This window comes from Diadema antillarum, unplaced genomic scaffold (assembly GCF_040938485.1).
Source record: "Diadema antillarum isolate AM-2024a unplaced genomic scaffold, OU_Dant_1.0 scf00000073, whole genome shotgun sequence".
In the NCBI taxonomy this organism is placed as follows: domain Eukaryota; kingdom Metazoa; phylum Echinodermata; class Echinoidea; order Diadematoida; family Diadematidae; genus Diadema; species Diadema antillarum.
In genome coordinates, this window is record NW_027270962.1 from 408,574 (window position 1) to 429,877 (window position 21,304).

The 21,304-nt window shown below is 40.9% G+C and overlaps 2 protein-coding genes across 2 annotated transcripts in view; one reads left to right on the forward strand and one right to left on the reverse strand.

Moving 5' to 3' along the window:
• Nucleotides 1-2,088: 2,088 nt before the first annotated feature.
• The window catches only part of LOC139717232 (uncharacterized), a 53,108-nt gene continuing 33,892 nt past the window's right edge, over nucleotides 2,089-21,304 (forward strand). The window contains exons 1-2 of the mRNA XM_071628731.1: nucleotides 2,089-2,450; nucleotides 9,257-9,327. Of these exons, the coding sequence (XP_071484832.1) occupies nucleotides 2,089-2,450; nucleotides 9,257-9,327 (433 nt within the window). The remainder of the gene's footprint in view (nucleotides 2,451-9,256; nucleotides 9,328-21,304) is intronic.
• Nucleotides 19,636-20,697, reverse strand: LOC139717255 (uncharacterized). Its single transcript, XM_071628753.1, has one exon. The coding sequence runs from the start codon at nucleotides 20,695-20,697 to the stop codon at nucleotides 19,636-19,638; it is 1,062 nt and encodes a 353-aa protein (XP_071484854.1).

Sequence of the window (21,304 nt, forward strand, 5' to 3'; positions counted from 1 at the left end):
AAAACTGGCGATGATTTTTGAAGATCGTTTCTGTATAAGATAAATAAAAGTTGGCCCAAAAGGGAGCCCTGTGGGACTCCACATGAAATAAGTTTTAACTGCGAATCATAGCCGTTAATGTAACAAATTGCTTTCTATCGGCTGGTTTGCGGGGGTGTTGGGTGAGAGTATAGACCGGTCTTTGCTGGTAGCTCGAGTAAGGCGGGTCGCCATTTGAACTGATGATGCGCGTTCACAAATTTCAAACAAATTCCGAATTTAATGAATTTCACTGCTTAAGTTCCAACAAGTTCCTTATAGCAGGTTGAAAGCAGAGTTATTCTTGAGCTGGAGCTGAAAAGTTATGCAGGAAGAGTCAGAAAATAATCCACGAAGTGGTGGGGAGGGATTGGGGCGGTGGCTGCAGAACCAAGAGAGCTATGGCGACATGTCCGTCTCCATCGAGCGCTGGCTTATTCATTGAGCGGCAGCCATGTTTTTGTTTTTGTTGTTTTTTGTTTTGTTTTGTTTTTTTTTTCAAAATGGCCGCTAATAATTAGGTTGATATGGTTTTATCCTCTCAAAAATTATTTTATTGGAATCCTTGACCCTCAAAACCTATTTGGTACAAGAATCACGACAATTGGATTTATAGTTTCCAAAATACACAGCATTGCCATATCACAGGGCCGCCACAGGCAGAATCAGAGTGGCTTCCATATCAGAAATGACTTGTATTGCCATCATGTACATGTGTACCAAGTATGGTGCTTTTACCATAATGTGCATGATTCACCCTATATGTGTTCTATATCCGCTGGACTAAATAGGCCTACTCACTTTCCTCATTATGCGATCCAAATCTCGTATATCGGGGTGCGCCAGCTACGTCGGCTCGTGGGAAGTCCTTCCCACAACGCTCGATCTGTAGAAGCCTGCAGAGCCAGCAGGCGAAAGTCTTATCAAGTTGATTGTGATAGAACGAACGTTCATCTAGTTGATTTTCCAATCAGATGAATCTTTTCAGCGAGTTGAGGAATACGTTCCGTTCCGTATTTTTATTTCATATGAAATAAAAGAAACATATACAAATATGATTGAATAAACAGTGATTCACGCCATAATCATTTCTAGAATACCAATAGATTCAATCTACCAGGTTCCCGAACAAAACATGTTGAAAAAAAAATGAAATAATAAATGCAGTATGGACTATATATCAGAGCTTGATGGGTTAGAACTTGAAATTGAATGCCAACTTTAGGTCTTTATTGAAAGAGATTCTCTGAATGAACAAATTTCACTTAACCAAAAATAGTAGAATAAATTCTGAGACCAGAGTGTTGACGACAAGTGTTAGAATGTGAACGCATTCTGATTAAATCGAATGCATATCTATATAGTTCGTGTATATATGTTTGCAGAAATGAAGGTCCTGTGTAACATGGAACAAGATACTGGCCTTAGGCTGAGGGTTATAAGCTTGTGAAGATTAAGTGGTCATAGGTTTTTACTCTTACTCAAAATATCGTAACAAGGGGAGTGTTGCATTTTATTTAGAACATTTGTAATTTACACTGTTTGAAATAATGACATCACTGAGTATCCGCTAACTTTGGGTGATCGAAAATACGCATCTGGTATTTTTATGCACATCCCGAGAGTAACCTGGGAAGACTGCAAACAAGCCAACTAAAAACAACACCACCACCACCAACAACAACACCAACAACAGCAACTAAATCGATTGCCTCTGGGACTTTGGACATTACAAAGTACATGATTCACACAATTGCGTCAGTATCGATACCGAGTGATTACTAACGGTTCGAAATTTCCCTCTGATTTAGCTGTTACAGGTCTTTCAAGGAAGTCAAGTAAAAACTGCCGATGCCGCTACAAAAGTGTCCAACTTCACCATAAATACGATGGCAGCTCTGCTGTTCACGTCACAGATGTGAAGAAGCCGATGGGTGATCAGAAACCGAATAGGCATTAAGTTGTCACTGTAGAGGCTTACTTTCTTGAATCAACTGTTAGACACAGTAACATTGCCTGCTCTTCCGAAAACGATTTGTTTTTGTTAAGGGGCAATTAGCGGTAGATAATATGGCTGCGAGTGACATGGAAGCTGAGATTAAAGAACTCCGTAACGATGTGCAAAATTACCAACCCGGCAGCGGTGTCGTATGCCCAGACCCTATCGAGTTTCCTGGTAAGATCTTCATCGGGCTATTTGGACGGACTGGATGCGGGAAGACTTCCCTGATAAATTCCCTGAAAAGTGCCACGATAGGCAAACTTCGGCAAGGCAAGTGGCTGCAGGCTGCAGGCCAAGAAAAAACTGGTGGCCACACCATGTATCGTAAGATGGCGGACCTGACAAAATCAATCTTTGTCATAGACAACCGCGGGCTAGACAACCCGAGGACCAAACAAGCAATGAGTGAAATCGAAGAGCAACTTGGTAAGTAAAAAAAAAAAATGGCCTGTTGGCGAGGTTAAGTGACACCTTTCTCTCCTTATCTATCTGCCTTCTTTCATTCTGTTTTTCTTTCTCTCTTTCTTTCTCTCTTTCTCTCCCTCTCTCTCTCTCTCTCTTGGTCCTCTTTGGGGAAAATAAAAAATTGCTTTACAACGACATTGTTTGACAAACAATTATACTAGTACTACTAGGATGTGATGTTCACCGTATGATAGCCCCGAAGAGACATTCAAATTACTCTCTTTGTCACAAATTTTGAATCGAAATTCAACATTATTTCGAATATTGTTTATTGCTAAATATTTCTGAAATTCAGGAAAATACACAAATGATTAAAAGAAAGAATTGATATCTTATTCAAAGCTAATCTTGAATGCATTGACGTAGATAAGCAGACATTAACAAATCAATTTGTTTTCACAAATCCTTAACGTATACTTTACAGACGTTTGTAACCAAACTCATATTTTATAGGGAACTTCATGGTGAATTTCGTGGCGATTATTATTATTATTATAATTATCATTTTTGAGCAGAAACATCGGCGTATGGCAAGAATTCGTTCTTAGTTGTTATTCTACTTTCAGTTAGGGATGATGTTGTGTGCAGTATACTCTCTACACCCAGATGGGTGCCATGATGGATTTCCTCATTGTTGTTTAAGAGGAATCCCATTATTGTTGTACATCAAAAGATGTTATATTGTTTATTATTTCGAATATTTTTATGTTTGATTTTGCCAATACTGCAAGTTCATAGTCATTACTATCACTGCGATTTTACGACCATTATTCATTGATATTTTGGGATGACATACTTTAATACCAGATATTTTCACGAACATAAAACTTTCACGAATTCTGCAAGGAGACAAGATTCGCGAAAAGAAAATGGTAGTTGTTATAATTACAGTGTTCCCTGACTTGCTTGATGGAACATTTTAGCGACAAGAAGTACTGCTTCATCAGATGTAGTACGTCAGAGAGATTTCACATACGTTTGTACGTTTATCTACGAGAGATGGATTTTTTCTAAACTCAGCATGAAAAGATGAACAAGATTTTATAAATGAGAATTGGTAATAACTATCCATGACTTTGCAGAGGAGTTTGCTCTCGTCATGGAATCGTTGTTTGTTCTGATAAGAATGTGTTTCCAACTCAAGAGAGTTGCATTGCTCAATATCTTGTTTGTTCCGAACGTCCGTGAGCTATATGCGAACCTCAGTGATGAAAACTATGTTATGCTTGTTGGGTGATATGGACTGCCTAGATCGGATAAATCTAAAAAAAAAAAAATTTTTTTTTTTTTTTTTTTTTTTTTTTTTTTTTTTTTTTTTAGTAAGGATTAAAGTGTGGGTTATAGTGGAATAAGAGGTCGAAATATTGTGTTTTTTGAAAAATGCGCGTAAATTGGAGAAACTGTTAGGGAAAGAGTGGTATTTTACCAGAAAAAAAAACGAATTAAGTTAAATCATCAGTTGTCAACCACTACTTACAGGTTAAGAATACAAACTTAACATTCTGCCAACACATACATCCCAATATGATAGTGCGTTAAGATTCTGAACTGAATCAAATCGTTTCATATTATATTAAAATGTTTTCAAATCTGGGAGATCTGGGAGGATCCTGTTTTAATTTGGTTCATATTAAAGCTTTATTTTTATTCATTCAGGTAAGATAGATGATTTTGAGTAATTCAAACTTTGCAAATTTGGTGTTTTCTTTTTTTTTTTTGTTTTTTGTTTGCTCAATTGCACATTGTTCAAAATGCTGACCCATGTATGTGACACTGCACTACAAATCAAACAAATAGTCGCCAGACGTGAATTTCCAGTTAAGACCATATTCTAAATGAGCAGACTTTAAGCTTTGAAATGATGTATATCTCGAATCAATTAGACTCTCCTAATCGATCTAAACATTGGAAAGAAAGCAAAAACTCAGGAAAAGTGTGAACTGAGAAAAGAGGCTCTGAGGTACAGTGACTATTCAAGCGTTTATTTTTAACCAAGCCGTGCCGTCTTTGCGATGAATGGGACAAAGAACAGGAAGTAAACCACTAGAGTAACGACAATGAAGAGATTATAAGATTGAAATGATATTGAGCATGCCTTATTATCGCATTCTGTCCAGAATCAATGCCAACTTTCAAAGTAGTAGCATTATCCTTTCAAAAGTTCTTAGAGTTGGAAGTAAAGAGAGTGTACAAGGGTGTTTATTTTTTTTTCAAAAATGGAAAGGGGATTCTAAAAACACTCCTATTCACACTATTTTACCAAAAATAAGATAAACTGCTGAAAACACACTTTTCTGCCCGTTTCATGATCCCAAATTTTAGTGTGATATAAATTAAGACTTGCTCTTTCAGAAAATATGAAAAGTTAAGATTGGCTAGGTTGACCCATTTCACCTATTTTCAGTCCTCACGCAAAATAAGTGTGTCGACTTTTTGTTCGTTTTGTGGTGCACGGTCATATATATATATATATATATATATATATACATACAATAATACATGTATGGTTTCTTTTGCAGCTGGAAGAAGAGGATACCACGAAAAAGTGAAGTGGGACGTTAATGAGCCCGGTGAAAGATTTGGTCCTTCTGGAGGAGACACAACAAGTGAAGGCCACGTGATCAGCTGCATAATATTTGTATTTAGGTACATGATAAAAAAAAATAGAAACCAGAAACACACGTAAAGTGTAAATATGTATGAATGTATTTTGTGTGTATATGTGTGTATGGGTGTGTGCGTGCTTGTGTACGTGTGTGATCATGCTTAAAAAAACCCGACAAAAGTCGGTCGATGTTTTCTGTTTTGATTAGGTTACATTTTGTCCATGCATTTCTTCATCTCAAATACGTTTATTGTTTCATTGTAAACAAACTGCGTGCATTTCAATCTCCTTTGGTTATGCCCACTTAACATAGTACTTGACTTGTTTATAATTATGCCATTGTAATAAAGTGCCCTTTCGTCGGAAATGAAGCGAAATAAAATGAATTGATGTATAACTCATTACAAATGGACTTTCCTTACCAATGTAAATCATGGAGAGAAAGTACACACTTTGGAAAAATGTTTACTTAGAAAAAAAAAACATCAACAACAAATCACACTTTGAAGTTTAGGGTCTATGCAAGCACTTAATCCCACCAAGCTGTAGCTTTCTGATCTTACTTGCCATCAGCATTGAAGCTGCTTTTCAAAAAAGGCTTTGCATACGGATTTATTAACTTCAATTAACAAAACATGGAGTAACAGGTACAATTAAAATTAACTGATTGGATACAACGAAAATAAGATACAAATGAATAAAATTGAAATTGAACCAGATATCAATATAAACATGAAATCATTTTGAATGTCATAGAGTACATTCCGTAATTAAACAACGAACAGTCCAAGCAAGTACCCTGTGAGGGATAAACCTGAAATACCCTCTCAGGGCTATTCAGCGGGTCAACGAAGCGTTGCGATCGTAATCTCTATTCTCATTGCCGGTCGTTCCGATTTATGACTGGAAATTCTGCGGAGTTTCCTGGCTCGTCTAAGCACTGCACGCTCGCCGTGCTGGGTGGGCTTGTACACCCACATGTAGGCCGGACAAGTCGCAGCGTCACATACCAGCCGGGGAGATACTACACAGTCTTCACATCCACTAAGTATTGTAGTAACCCGCGCTAAGATGGTTTCAACAATTTGCACAAATCGAAAACTACACTTAGTGCACATAGTCGTTGCAGGATGATAACACGAACAATAAACAAAATACACAGTTCCCCACACTCACGTACGCACACAAGCACAATCACCCACAGCAAAAACAACAAGGGTGTCAACAACATCAGAACCAAAAAAAAAAACCGAAAACTGGCATTATTCAGAACGTGTTGAATTCCAGTATCAACATACAGTTGTGACTTGTATCTTGAGAAGAACGTATAACCATTTTTTCTCCTTTTCAAATCATGTTCTTGATGTAGCAATTATTAAATCTGTATTTAGGCCTATAAGTCACATCCAGTATCAAACCGTATCACTCTGTGACTGAGAAAACAGCCATCTGCAGTGTGTACATATTGATATATACGCATCTATAATATAAGAGTAAGAACATCTTCTATAGACGATCAAACGCAATTTCAAAACCCAGTTTTGGCAACTGAATGGATTTCCTTCTCCTTCCTGCCCGTGGCCGGTACACTTGCCGAACTGTAAAGACGATGGTATCACACATCTCCTCAACTGGAACTACAGCTGTATTTTTATTTATGATTCTATCACAGTCCCAAGTAGATATAACACTAAACGCCATCTTAGTCTTCAAAATATGCTATCGATGCAGTCATGGCAGCGTATATTCCATACCATCAGGGAGGGGGAAAGATGATTGAATAATTATGCCTAGTTAGTGCACAGGGATAAACTGTACCATGCTGTAATGGTCTCAGTGGCAGCTCAGCTGACTGGTATCGAGGAAACCCAACTAAGGAATTAAGATAAAAACACAAAAAACAATATCACTCCCCCACCCCCACCGAAAAACCCTGGATGGTATGTGTATGTGTTTCACAGTGATTTTCCACAGCAGACACTCTGCCGAGCGAGACTGCCTTTTCAATGTCACAGCACTTTCCCAAGATCGACGCAGGGACGTGATCAATGCATATTTGATTTTTCTGATAAACTGCGTTGATACCATCTTTTAATGTCCCCTGAAGATCATACTATAACGATGTAAGCATTGATTTCATCTTACATAATGTATTACCAAAATTTACAGTTGTGATTACATGTTCATTATATCAAATGTGAGATGAGTGAGGTTCCTTGGTACAACATCGAACGTTAGCCCACGAAAGCGGCAACCAAGTAAGCAAGGCGAGCAAGAGAGCAATACGATCACCATTCCATGTGGGCTAACTGCACGGAGGCACGCGGTGTGTGCGCGTTTATCTCTGTTTCAGTAGCGATAGCCTGACAAATTCAGGCCGGATTGAATGAGGCTAAGTGGACAAACATGTTGTGCTGTGACAGAGAGCGTGTGAATTTTGCTCACCGCGGATTATCCTGCAAACGAGTCTATGAAAGGAAAGACTAATAATCTTCACTCTGAGGGAAAACGAGCGCAAGCCGTGGTGAGCAAAATACACCGTGTGTGTTTAAACACACGCATGTCGATGCGGTTTTGTCAGTTCCCATAGACTTTACACGTGAAGGTGATTCGCTTGGCACTGAGCCAAGCTCGGCGAGCTCGCTCGGTCCTCCCGTCTTATCATCTATAGGGTATTTCGGCGTTATCCTTCACAGGGTATTTGCTTGGACTGACGAAGTGACATGATAACTTGTTACGAAATAAAGTGGAGATGGAAAATTAATGTTGCAACTGATTGACAAATTGCCCTACATCGACGTAAATAAGCACTGAATTGATCAGTGTTTTAGTAGTAGCCATGATAAAAAATCATGGGCGTACATACTCGAGCAGGATTCCAACCCACGACCTCCTGATCACCGGACAGGCGTCATCTCCACTAGACCACCGAGCTTTCGCCCGACAGCTAGTGGAGATGACGCCTGTCCGGTGATCAGGAGGTCGTGGGTTCGAATCCTGCTCGAGTATGTACGCCCATGATTTGTTATCATGGCTACTACTAAAACACTGATCAATTCAGTGCTTATTTACGTCGATGTAGGGCAATTTGTCAATCAGTTGCAATGAAAACATCTCGACGGAAGAACTTCATAAATTTGAATAACAAAAGCAGTACCCGCTGCATGCTATAAGGATTAGAACCAACACTTGCTGTCGGGCGAAAGCTCGGTGGTCTAGTGGAGATGACGCCTGTCCGGTGATCAGGAGGTCGTGGGTTCGAATCCTGCTCGAGTATGTACGCCCATGATTTGTTATCATGGCTACTACTAAAACACTGATCAATTCAGTGCTTATTTACGTCGATGTAGGGCAATTTGTCAATCAGTTGCAATGAAAACATCTCGACGGAAGAACTTCATAAATTTGAATAACAAAAGCAGTACCCGCTGCATGCTATAAGGATTAGAACCAACACTTGCTGTCGGGCGAAAGCTCGGTGGTCTAGTGGAGATGACGCCTGTCCGGTGATCAGGAGGTCGTGGGTTCGAATCCTGCTCGAGTATGTACGCCCATGATTTTTTATCATGGCTACTACTAAAACACTGATCAATTCAGTGCTTATTTACGTCGATGTAGGGCAATTTGTCAATCAGTTGCAATGAAAACATCTCGACGGAAGAACTTCATAAATTTGAATAAAATTAATGTTGTTTTTAGAAATTTACTTCCTGGCTTGGTTTTATAAATGAACTTACGTTCAGAAAAAAAGATCCTCAAGTCGCTGACGGCTGAGCTGAGTTTGAAGTCATAATGATCAAAATTGGTCATAATTTTGTAGTCTTACATTTTGTTTGTAATCTCCAAAAAATTCAAAAATAAATGATCGAAATAAAAGCAAGAAATCAGCGCTTTTCTGTGTTTTTTCTCATTCTGTCATCACTCTCTTGGGAAAATTATCCAATAGGTTAAACATTGTTAGAAGGGATTGTTGCCCAGGGTACCTATACTCGGTATATTTATGTTGCTGATTTTGTTGTTGTTGTTGAGATTAGGTCTATTTCCTTGACTTTTGTTTTGTTTTGGTTTGATTTGGGTTTGTATATTTGTTTGTTTGTTTGTTTGATTGTTTGTTTTCTTCCAACGTGACCCTCATGAAATTTCATTGTGTTCCTATTTATTTCTAGTGCGGCCCATGACATCCAAGTGAATGCGACAGCTCTGATGGGAATCGTGGACTTTCTCCACAACCTGCAAGGTAAAATGTCATTGTATCAGGACGGAGGGAGAAAGAGAATATATTTGCCCCATTATCTTTGCAATAGAATGTCCCTCTTCTTCAATGGGACGGAGCCATTTCTCTGACTTGTGGGAATGACTTGGCACAGTGTACTCCTATTGTAACGAATACGGTTTTAACGAAATTCTAGTTACAGAGAAGTAACCAGTAAAAATTCAGGATCCGAAACTATATTTCTATCTGGTACCGTTCAGTTATAGGAAAATTCTGATATAACGAAAAGAAAACACAAAAACGAAACAAATAAACAGACAAACTCTCTGGAACGAGAAGTTTCTTTCAGTTCATTTGTCTCGTTTGTGTCAAAACGGCATTGTTTTGGTTTGCTGGTGGTTTTTTTATGTGCCTGTTTTGCTTAAAAGTTTATATTCATTTACAAATAAAACAAACAATGATGAATGTTCTTTATTCAAAATTTGAAAATCACCAATAAATAAGAACCTTCTCTTTATTGGAATATTCGCATATATATATATATATAGTGATATAACTGGATTTCTCCAGTTTCTGTGTGGGATTTTTTATTTATTTATTTTTTTTTTGGAGGGGGGGGGGGTTTAGGGAATTCGCGGACACCTCACTCAGACTCACAACGATCACATCACATCGCATATACCACGCCAAGTCTACATCAAATATTCACCGAGATGACCGCATTCGCCAATCCATCTATCCTGTTACGGCACATTTTGGTAAACTGCATTCTTTTGGTAAATTATCAAAATGTGCTGGACAATGACGGTACATTTTGGTAAATTTTCTCATCCTCCACAATCACCACAAAAATAAATTGTAATTAGAGTTTGTTTCCGTTTCCACCGAACGACTTCTGTAGCCTGAGTGGACTATGAAACGACGTGATTGTGTGTGTGTGTGTGTGTTTGTGTGTGTGCATGTGCATGTGTACGTGTTGTCGAAAAAATACTGTCACTGTCAGCTCAAGTGACCGCTATCATGCTCAACGGACCAAACTGAATCGAGGTTCCTGCATCCATATGAGAAGTAAAAATGGCTGGTGGAAAACGAAAGAGTGTTTCGAATCCTCTACATGCCCATGGATGGACATAAGATGTCAGATGATAGCGATGGCGAGGGCATTATTCGTTCTGCCCGAGGTAATTTGAATACGTTGTTACCGATTTGTAAATAAGTGTATCAAGAAATATTATGTCTCTATAAAAAAAAAAAAAATTGTATGCATAGAATCATGCAAGTACTTTCATTGCATTGCCATTTGAATATAAATGTTCAATTCTGTGAAATGGATGAAAACTAATACTCGTTATTGTATTGATATTGCAGTTTCTAATAATTATAATGGAGATTGTTAGCTTTTCACGTCCTTTCTTCAAAAGTCTGATGGTGATTATTACTTATGATGTCAATGTCTCTTCTCAGTCCCAAACCAAAATCAATTACTGACAATTTGCTTTATGTGCATGTAATGCACTGTAGATTCTAGTGTTCATGATGGATGTTTGCTAATAGATCTAGTATAAATCTCGTTGATTCTACTCTCAGGATGCTTACGTGATCAATTGTATTGCTTAAAACTTCCCCAACAGTATCGTTACTTGCGACGTTGCAGTAGCAGAACCTCAACATCAAGTTTTAACAGCTGAATCCTCAGGAACATCAGCAGCACCACTTGAAGCAGCAGCAGCGGTAGCAGAGCCTATACAGCCCTTTCTAGCAGCAGAGCCTCTACGACTGTAGCAGCAGAGTCTCTATTTTCAACTGTAGCAGCTGAGTTTCTACTTTCAACTGTAGCGGCAGAGCCTCTACTTACAACTGTAGTAGCTGAGCCACTACACTGTATGTACCACTGTAGCAGCAGAGCCTGGCTACTTACAACTTTAGCAGATGCACTTCCAGGAACATCAGCAAGGCTGCTAGAAGCAGCAGCAGCAACAGAAGCACAGCCTCTACAAACAACTGTAGTGTCCACATTTTCAGAACCAAAGCAACATTGTTACCCTTGGCAACTGAAGGTGATTCAATTGGAGTTGCCAACTTCTGGGCTCTACATAACTGTTGTTTGTATTTCTTGCATTTTCGGTGTTTGTTAATGCAAATCTTAAAAAAGTAATTATGAGCCAAAACTTAATTGCCTATGACAAATGTAAAATAACTGAAGGTGTCATAAATTCTTTATCATATGTTTTTGTTTTCATTCTTTACTCTTGTACAAAAAAAAAAAAAAAAAATCTGTGGCAGGCAATTTGTAAAATCTAAATAAATTAGTTTGTCTTTTGCAAACAATAGTTTAAAAAGATTCCAATAAATGACAATTATTCTACGAGACATGGCAGCTTTATTGATTATGTATTTGCTCTGCTCGCATTATTTGTATGTGCTTTCAATATGAAAGCAGACTAAGTCCTCCATCTTTAATTTTCTTCTTTCAGATTACAAAGTATACCAAGCTCGCTGGATGATGGAGAACTGTCAGATCTCAAGACGCAATATCCTTGTCAGATATCGAAAAACCAATTTTGATGGCAACCGGACACAGGAAAGCAATGGAAAATATTCATGAACAGTAACAGAGGTACAGGATAGAGTGTATGCACATGCAATGTATATTCAATATTGCCTTCCTGTCTTGTGGGTATACATCTGGTTGTATTTACATTATTTCATCTATTGCAGTCACTGTTGACCAACTTCCCCCCCCCCAAAAAAAAAAAAAAAAAAAAATCACCATTTAGGCAAACTACATGTTTTTTTTTTGTTTTAAGAAAAGAAAAGGAATTATCATGTATGTTACAGTATATATTATTTGCTGATGATACAAATGTGTTTTACTCACATACTGACCTAAACCACCTAGTTGCTACTTTGAACAATGAATTACCGAAATTATCTTCATGGTTCAAAAGTAATATACTGGCACTTAATTTAAGCAAAACTAATTTCATTCATTTTAAATGTAAAAAAGCTGATCTACCACAATATGAAGTGTTTATTGATGGTATATCTCATGGAAGGAAAATATTTGATAAATTTCTCGGTGTGTATATAAATGAAAACCTAAAATGGGATGATCATGTAAAACACATTATTTTGCCTGTATCCCGAAACGTTGGCCTGTTATTCTAAGCTTCAGTATTTTCTACCAACTCGTGTATTGCTTAACCTGTATAATGCCTTAATCTTACCATATATATCGTATTGCAACATTATTTGGGCAACCCACAAATGTAACACAGACCGTGAAAAAGAAGCAATTCGAGTGTGCAGTCGAGCACGCTCACGAGATCACACCCACCCATTGTTTTTCCAGCTGAAATCCCTTAAGATAGATGACATAAACTTTCCCCCAAAAGATATATTTATGTTTTGTCTCAAGTCAAACCTCTTGCCTCCAATATTTAACAGAATATTTTGGTCAAATTCAGAGATTCACTCTTATCCAACCAGACAATCCAAACATTTACATTTATTCAACCCACAAACCGCACTCGCGCATCATTTTATCAGATACTCCGGCCCTGACACTTGGAATTCCCTTCCCACCTAAATTAAAAAAACATGACCACTATGTATTCATTTAAGAAGGCTGTAAAACTTCACCTCCTTAAGCAGTGTTCCCCAGGATAACATTCTGATTTCTTTATTATATTATAATCAAATGTATATGAATATGTACGTGATACATGAAGCATGTATGGGTACATACATTATATTGATTTATTTATCTATCCATATTATGAATATGAGTATGTATATGGGTCAGAATTTTGAACGATGTACAATTGAGGCAAACCACGCAAAATTTAAAAAGTAGGAAATTCTCATCTTACTTGAAGGAGTATAACTCAAGCTTTAACTCTTTATGTGCCATGGTGGAAACCCCCTGTGTGCTACGTTATTCTGAGACAAGAAGGTAGTCATGCTTTGAGAAAGAATTCTGTTTTCCAATTCGTATAACTTCTACAAATTTCTGTAAAGCTGGACATAGTAGTGAGCAAAGTTAAAGAGGAATGCCAAATTTTGCTTCCATGTAGAATATATGACAATTCTATTTTCAAGTTTTCTTTTGAATTACCAGTTGCTACATTTCTATAAAGGCATGACTTTTGCACATAAAATAGTGACAGAAACTTAGAATGTACACGCACATGATTAGTTGGGAACACTGCTTGATAGTTAATCACCACATAGAATGCAAGCCGTATGTGAGTGGAACAAAAGCGCGAGAAACGCTTTGATTGTACCAGGGGATTAGCGATTTATCGATCGGTTTTGGCGGATTTGTTTGTTGAGCAGAATATGCGAAGTTGACACGCCGTCGACTGAGTCGGACGTGCGAACGTGGCACATAAAGAGTTAATATGAACCCAATTATACTAGGATTTTCACAGAGGAACAAGTTTTTACTTACCGCGGAAGTTTACCATGTCCAGAGCAGCGAACGTTCGTGAGGAATAGTACTGCACATACATTTGAATACCATTTATCATAGTTTGCAACGATCTGATTCAGTACATAATCGTAACGAAATATCTTAAGGGACATGTGTATGTGTTGGCAGAATATTAAGCTTGTACCCTTAACCTGTACGCAATTGTAAACAACTGATTATTTAACCAAATTCGTCATTTCTGTTGAAATATTGCTCTTCCGCTAAACACTTTCTCCACTTTACGCCCATTTTATAGAAACTCAATATTTTGAAATCTTATTTCACTACCCCATACTTTAACCCTTACTCCCCAATAATAACATACCTTTTTAAGATGTATCTGACCTAGGCAGTCTCTATAAGCCAACAAACATAGCATATTTTTCATCACGGATGTTCGCATATAGCTCACAGACGTTCGGAACAAACAAGATATTGAACAATGCAACTCTCTTGAGTTGGAAACGCATTCTATTCACAACAAACAGCGATTTTATGTCGACAGCAGACTCCTCTGCAAAATCCTGAATTGATATAACCAATTCTCAATTATAAAAACTTCTTTATCTTCTCATGCTGAGGAATCAAAGACACATTTTTTCCATCTCTCGTAAATGAACGTACAAACGTACGTGTAATCTCAGTGACGTAGTTCATCCTTGAGAACGAATATATATATTATCAAAATTTCGTTATCACGAAGTAAAGATTCATGTCCTAAATTTGTCATCTAAAGTCTACAATGCAAAATGTGCTTGTAACGAACAAGGTCACAGGTAAATATGAGAAAGAATTGACATAGAAAAACAAAAGAAATGTCCTCCGTTATAGAACGAAATCCCTCTGCGTTTGCTCCTTGTGTTACACACTGTTACCGAGGAGAATTTGTGTTTATATGTTCGTCAGAAATGATATTAAGTTCGATACTACGAATTTTCGTCATAACAAGACAGAATAAGTCCATATAACTTGGATGGATGTTTGTGACCTCGATATTATACAATATGATTTGTTATAACAAACATTTTGTAGCGCGTCTTTTCGGAGGTTCGTTATTCATACAGTTTGTCAATCCGAAAATTGATAGAGTTCGTATAATCATGAAGTTTTTTTTTTTTATTCGGTACATGATAAGAATCTCCGAAGGCTTAAAATAATCGAAAGGTTTATCAATTGGAACATGAGAAATCAGGTTGTTTATTCAAATGTGGAGAAGCAAATTAACAACCAAATCCTCCAGATTTCAAAACCTCATGATAATCGTTTTCACCAAAACGAATATTACTCCTTGCTACGACACAATAAAAAGACATGGAAAACCAAATCTGCGGTTATGGTGGTTTAATCGTGGAAGCCATGATTTATATAATCCATACAATCGAATGACAACGAGCTTATCCATGGTAACGAGTTCGATCTTGCATATACATTTTGATATAGTGAGAACTTCTTACACCATTCCAAACACGTACAATAGTAATACACTTCACAGCATTATGCATCCCGAGATGAAGGGGGTTTATAGCCTCTGTGACAAGGGCCCTTAATTCATATAGTAAACCAATGTTACTCAACTGGTATATCAAGCGAAAGCAAAGCCACCCGTAAAAGTCCATCTGCCCCGCCGCACCGATAGCGAAATTGGCAGGAAATAAAACCCAAACACCTGTTCTGGTCGCATTAACAAGTGCTTCACGAGGGCACATATACCAACTCCGATCCCTTGCGTCCGCGCCTTGAAGCAGTCACCGACCAGCGCGACTGCCCCAAGACTCGCATATTTACGGAGGGCTTAGATAACAATCCATCCTCGTGGTACTAAGGTCAGCCTGCTTCGCTACTCGCCGGTAAATAGAATTGCATCCAAAAGTATGTTACCAGAACAAAGCCCCCTTTACCTCGAGAGGAATATAATTATGAACGATTCAAACTGTACTTTAAAGCAGATGTTATCCTATAGCGGCTTAATTTTATCAAAATACGGCCAAACGGACCCCCAGGGTCCGCCGCCATAGGATAACAGAGTCACCGAGAAGTACGGACATCATTATCTCCAATCACCCAAGGAGCTCAACGGAGCAGCTCCTTTATAATCCCCTAAATTCATACGCAACCAATCAAGACCCTACTAGAGCATGCCCGCTACCCCCAGACTAGCATATAACATATATACAACCTATAATAGTGAAACATGAATGTACACGGCCGAACAATAATCCAGATGGCACAACACTGACGGGCCGCTACTTTACGAGTTCGTATTATATTTCTAATTTATTTACTTACTAATGTATTCATTTATCTACGTGTTTAGTTGTAATCCATGCCAATAGAGTTAACATTATTATATGAGAACGGTTGGCCACAATATCAAACAGTGTCTTGAAGGGCCCAAACAAGGGAATGTATGATACAATGTAAAACAGTCAAGTATGTAAACCCGAATAACGCGGAAAAGAGGAAGCAGAACCTACAATCCTGCGGGGAACCGGCTTCTGTCGAAAGTCAATGCCATGGCCTGTTTGGGTCCATTTAAGAATACTGCTCCCTGCCGCTAAATACACCTGTGCTCCAGCCCATGGCAGACATTATAATGACGCGAGAATATTGCTTTATTTTTTAATTATTTTTTTTTGAGTTTTTTTATTTTTTTTTTTGGCTTGTCTGTTTGTTAGTTCGTATGTATCGTGCTTTAATCCATTCGGAACAATGTATAACACAAAGACCAGGCAGTTCGAGATCGGTAGTGGGATGATATCATGGTTGCCTGACAGCGACTACAAAGGAATGATAGGATAAAGTTGCCCCGGGTTGAAACGCACACTGTAAAAGTCGATGATTCTGACCTCCTGTGTAAACGGAGCCGACCAGGCAGCAACGCGAAGGTGGAGATGCTATTAATGACCTTATTACTATGCATGTCCGAAGAGCGAGTCCCAGCAGGATAGCCCGAGCCCGCTTCGTCGCTCCCCTGAATCCCCGTCTGCGATCACTCTTACGCCTGTATTGTGATAAGAGAGAAAGAGAGAAAAAGAGACGAGAAGCGCGGTATCCGAAATGGAAATGGGTGGGGGGGGGGGGAGGGTGCTAACTTTGGCATGAAAACAAACTTTGTTGCCCTATCTGTACTTTGACTAATGTAAGACAGCGTTCGGCAACTGTAATGCAACTGTAATGCACTGGCATATTGATAACTCTCAGTTTACAACTCTCAGTATACGATAATAAAGATTGGGTAGCCCTTACCACAACTTGAAACATATAATTAAAGCTAAGAGTGAAGAACATTTGGCTTTCAAAAGATTGATAAAAACTTATTTTCGCTTTCAAACCAAAACTTTACTTGGGTTGTAAACCCCGAAACGCTCAATAAGCGCCAAAATAATGTGCGCTATTATGAGAAAATCTTATCAATTCGGATGTAGCGTCTAAATGTATTAGACGACCACCGGCCCATGCCTTTAATCCTTGCATCCGGAATGCCTGCCGTGGCAGCTGACGTGGCCGCTCCAATACGGAACGAATGAGAAGAAAATAGTGCGACTGGGAGGCGTACGAACTCCACGCAGCGCTTTAAAATAGTATTGAAATCCTTCCTAACTAGGGGGGCCCCGTCATAACGCACGAAGAAAGCTTCGCTACCACGTGGACGCACAGCCACGTAGGCACTAGCGGCTGCTACTGGACATAAGCTCTTGGATTCGTTGCTAGGCAAGATTATATAACAACCGGCACCCTCCTGGTCAGTCTTGGAAGAACGGAGGTGTAGCTCCAAAGCTGCCTTGCCGCTGTGCAGGCGAACGTCAATCAATCTGAGAGTGGGGGTGTGGTTTCGGGCGCGGACGGTAAATTCCCCAACCCGGAGAAACGCAAAGAAAGCTACTAGGAAAGCAGTTCGAAACAGCAACGCGTCGAATGACGAAGCGCACACGTGTGGGAGAGCCACAAGCATGCGGCTTAATATGGGTAAGGTGATCGGGCAGCGCACGTCCCTGGAGATGCGACCACGTTTGCTGCCGTCCAGCATGCGCCTAACGATAAAGCACTGTGTGACGTCACGTAGCCCGCGTGACTGCAAATGAAAGGAGAGCCCCGCGATATAGGTGGCCAACGTGGCAGCTGCGTAACCGTTAAGGGACAGGTAGGCTATAAATTGCACAATCTGCTCGAGCGTGGGGTTAGCGCTGAGGCTGAAATGATAAGCCGATCGAAAAGATTGAAAAGATTCCCATGCCTGTGTATACGTGCTGTGCGTGCTAGCAGCCCGGGATTGGGATAGGAGTCTCTCTCGTTCTAGCACAAGCTCTCCCACAGCTGGCGTGGCAGGGGGGTCTCGTGGGGATCTGCTTGTGGTGCCAACAAACGGAATCTCTCCATCTGAAAACGAGACAAAGAATCAGCTATGTCATTACGGCAACCGGGGACGTAACGTGCTCTGAACCAAATGTTGCGCTCGAGGCAGCACACTACGAAAATTCTGACCAGGGCCATAATGCGTGGGCATTTAGAGCTCTGCTTGTTTATGACATGCACTACCGTCTGATTATCTGAGCAAAACAGCACCTTTTGATTAGCAATGCGCTTTCCCCAAACTTGCACTCCGATGACAATGGGAAGAAACTCCAAATATGCGATGGAATGTTTTTCCCGCAGCACCCCGGCGGGCCATTTGCCCTGCGCCCACTCCCCATCGAAGTAGATGCCAAACCCAATGCTACGCGAAGCGTCTGTATAAAAAACTGAACGCGCTATTCGAAGTCCATTCGCTTGCCGATCTAATCACGGTGCCATTGAACTGCATTAAGAAGGTGAGCCACGCACGCAAATCCTCTCGGGCGCCGCGGGTCAGTCTAACCTTATGAAATGGTTGCTTTATCCCAATTGTAAGGTCAATTAGTCTCCGCAAGAACGCTCGCCCACGTGCGACCGCGCGACAGACGAAATTAAGCTTGCCTATTAGCGACTGCAAACGCCGGAGTGTAAGCTTTTGGCAACAGGTGGCTTCCTCTAGATCAGCGCGCAAAGCCACCACCTTCTCTGCTGGGACCTGTACAGTAAGCGAAACAGAGTCGATTGTGAGCCCCAAATACTCGATAACGGTGACAGGACCCGTAGTCTTGTCATTAGCCACTGGCACCCCAAACCGCTCACACATTGCAAGGAAAGAACGCATTAGACTGGCGCATTCACGTCGAGAGCTAGCTGCGAAGAAAAAATCGTCCAAATAATGCAATACGCCATCCGACTCAGCGATATTTCTACAACAATACTCAAGAAAGGTACTGAAACGCTCGAAAATCGCGCACGACGCCGAGCAGCTCATCGGAAGACAACGATCGTAATAATATAGACCATCTATGCGCATGCCCAGTAGCTCAAAATCATCAGGATGCACGGGGATAAGACGAAAGGCAGACTGTATGTCCGCTTTTCCCGTGACTGCCCCCTGTCCCAAACGCGTTACGAGGTCAACGGCGTCATCGAAAGTAGAATACCTGACCTGACAATCGCGCGGGTCAATGCAATCATTTACGGATGCACCGCGAGGGGCTGACAGGTGTTGGATCATGCGAAATTCCCCAGGCACCTTCTTTGGCACCACCCCAACTGGGGAGCAGCGAAATCTTGGAAAAGGAGGTGAGACATATGGACCGACTATTCTCCCCAGGCTAACCTCTTTGAACAATTTACGATGTAGAACTTGCGCGTGTGCTGTCGCTGAGACCAGGTTTCGTGACTCGTGAGCGACCCGCTCCCCCGTATAACCCAAACGGAAACCAAAACGAAAGCCCTCAATAATGTTAACTGCAGCTGTCTTATCCGGATAATTGCGCAGAAAGGGGATCACGCGCTTAATGTTAATTGGGGATGGGCCGAGAGTCTTTCTGGGTGCCATTGACAGCGCCCCGCGTGCAGGCTTGAGCTGTGTGGGTAGAGGAGCCGCAATTTGCGCAGACATGTGCGAATCTGCAGATCGCCCGCTTGCAAGAGCCCGCGTTGAATGCGAAGCAGTGATTGGCTCGTCCGCGTGCAAAATCTGCCCCCGCTCTCCTATCTCTCGCGGGTGAGGAAGGCCCCCCGCGACGACCTCGCTGGTATGACGTGGCGGCTCCTGACCCAGCTCCCGCCCGAAAGGGCTGCAACGGAGTATACGAACGAAACGCTGCTCTGGGCTGGGCTGTGGCTACGGTTAGCCACAGCTCCGTGTCAATAGTCGCCCACGAACGGAGCGGCTGTCGCGCTTGCCGCAGCCTGAATTGCACATCATAGGTGCGCCAATTATAGCCTCCGAAGCGCACGATTGATCGAACTGTGTCCATATATTTGAACAACTCGCGCGCTCGATTTCCATGCTTTTCTACATACACCGAAGCGTATGTCAGAAAGGACGACGTCCATATATCGATATTTGCAATTTGCGGGGTGCGACTCGCGCTCCTGACTTGCAGAGATCCTCCAGCCTGCACGAGGCTGAATGACGCCTCCTCACTCAGGGAACCTACGTCGGATTTGAGGAGGACGCCCAAATGAAGAAACTCCCCCTTCCAAATTTTCTCTTTAACCGACATGGGGACGACGCTCCCCAGCTCATCCCCTACGCACGACAAGGCTTGGGGAAGGGCATCAAAAGTGTCAGGTGGGTCAATCAACTGACCAACCGGACTAAGATCTACCGATTTGCTTGCCACGTGGTGCTCACGCACCACCGCGTCGACCACGGTGGGCCAAGAGGCGTCACCATGCCCACACGCAGACACACTATACTCACCGGATGCTGCAGGCGATCCGCTTTGACCAGCTGCCGGGTCCTCCTCCCCACTCTTGGTTGTCTTTCGACCACGACGACGCGTCGGCGAGGGCGGCGCTGGCGGCTCCTTCCCCATCACCTTCTTCATGATCTTACTCTGCGACTTCGGCATAGTGAAAGTCCAGAACCGGCGTTGTGATATGCAGAACTAAGATGATATTAACTTAGGTCCAAACGTCCCGATGCGAAAATGCAAAGACAGTGCCCCAAAATCGACGATGTAAGTTCACGTATGATATCCAATATTTCAAAGGCAAGAAGGTATACCCCAAAAAGTTCCAAGGGAGGGAAAGTAGCACGAAGATGATAGAAAACTACAAAGTTTCGAGGTTTAATGTGTAAGACAATGCACGAAATCCAATATTAGGAGCCGCCTCAATTACTTCCTGCTTCCACGACAAACCACCAACGAATGACGCTACCTAAGCAATTTCTTCACCGCGTGCGCTTACCCCCGCAAACGAGAGTGGCAGCAAGAGCAGGGGTCACCTGTTGTGTAATCCCCCCTGCCCTATATCTGCCCGGCAACATCGCTACTGTGTCCTTCAAGAGTAAATTGTTTTAACTTCCTTGCAGTCCGTTAAAACCCATCAGGCCATTCCACTTTTACAAGAACGGACCAAAAAATGGTGAACCTTAATATTTAATTTTCGGTTTAACAAACTTTCAGAATAAGAACATTTTTGATAAGAAACCTACTGAATATTTGTTGTTTTTTT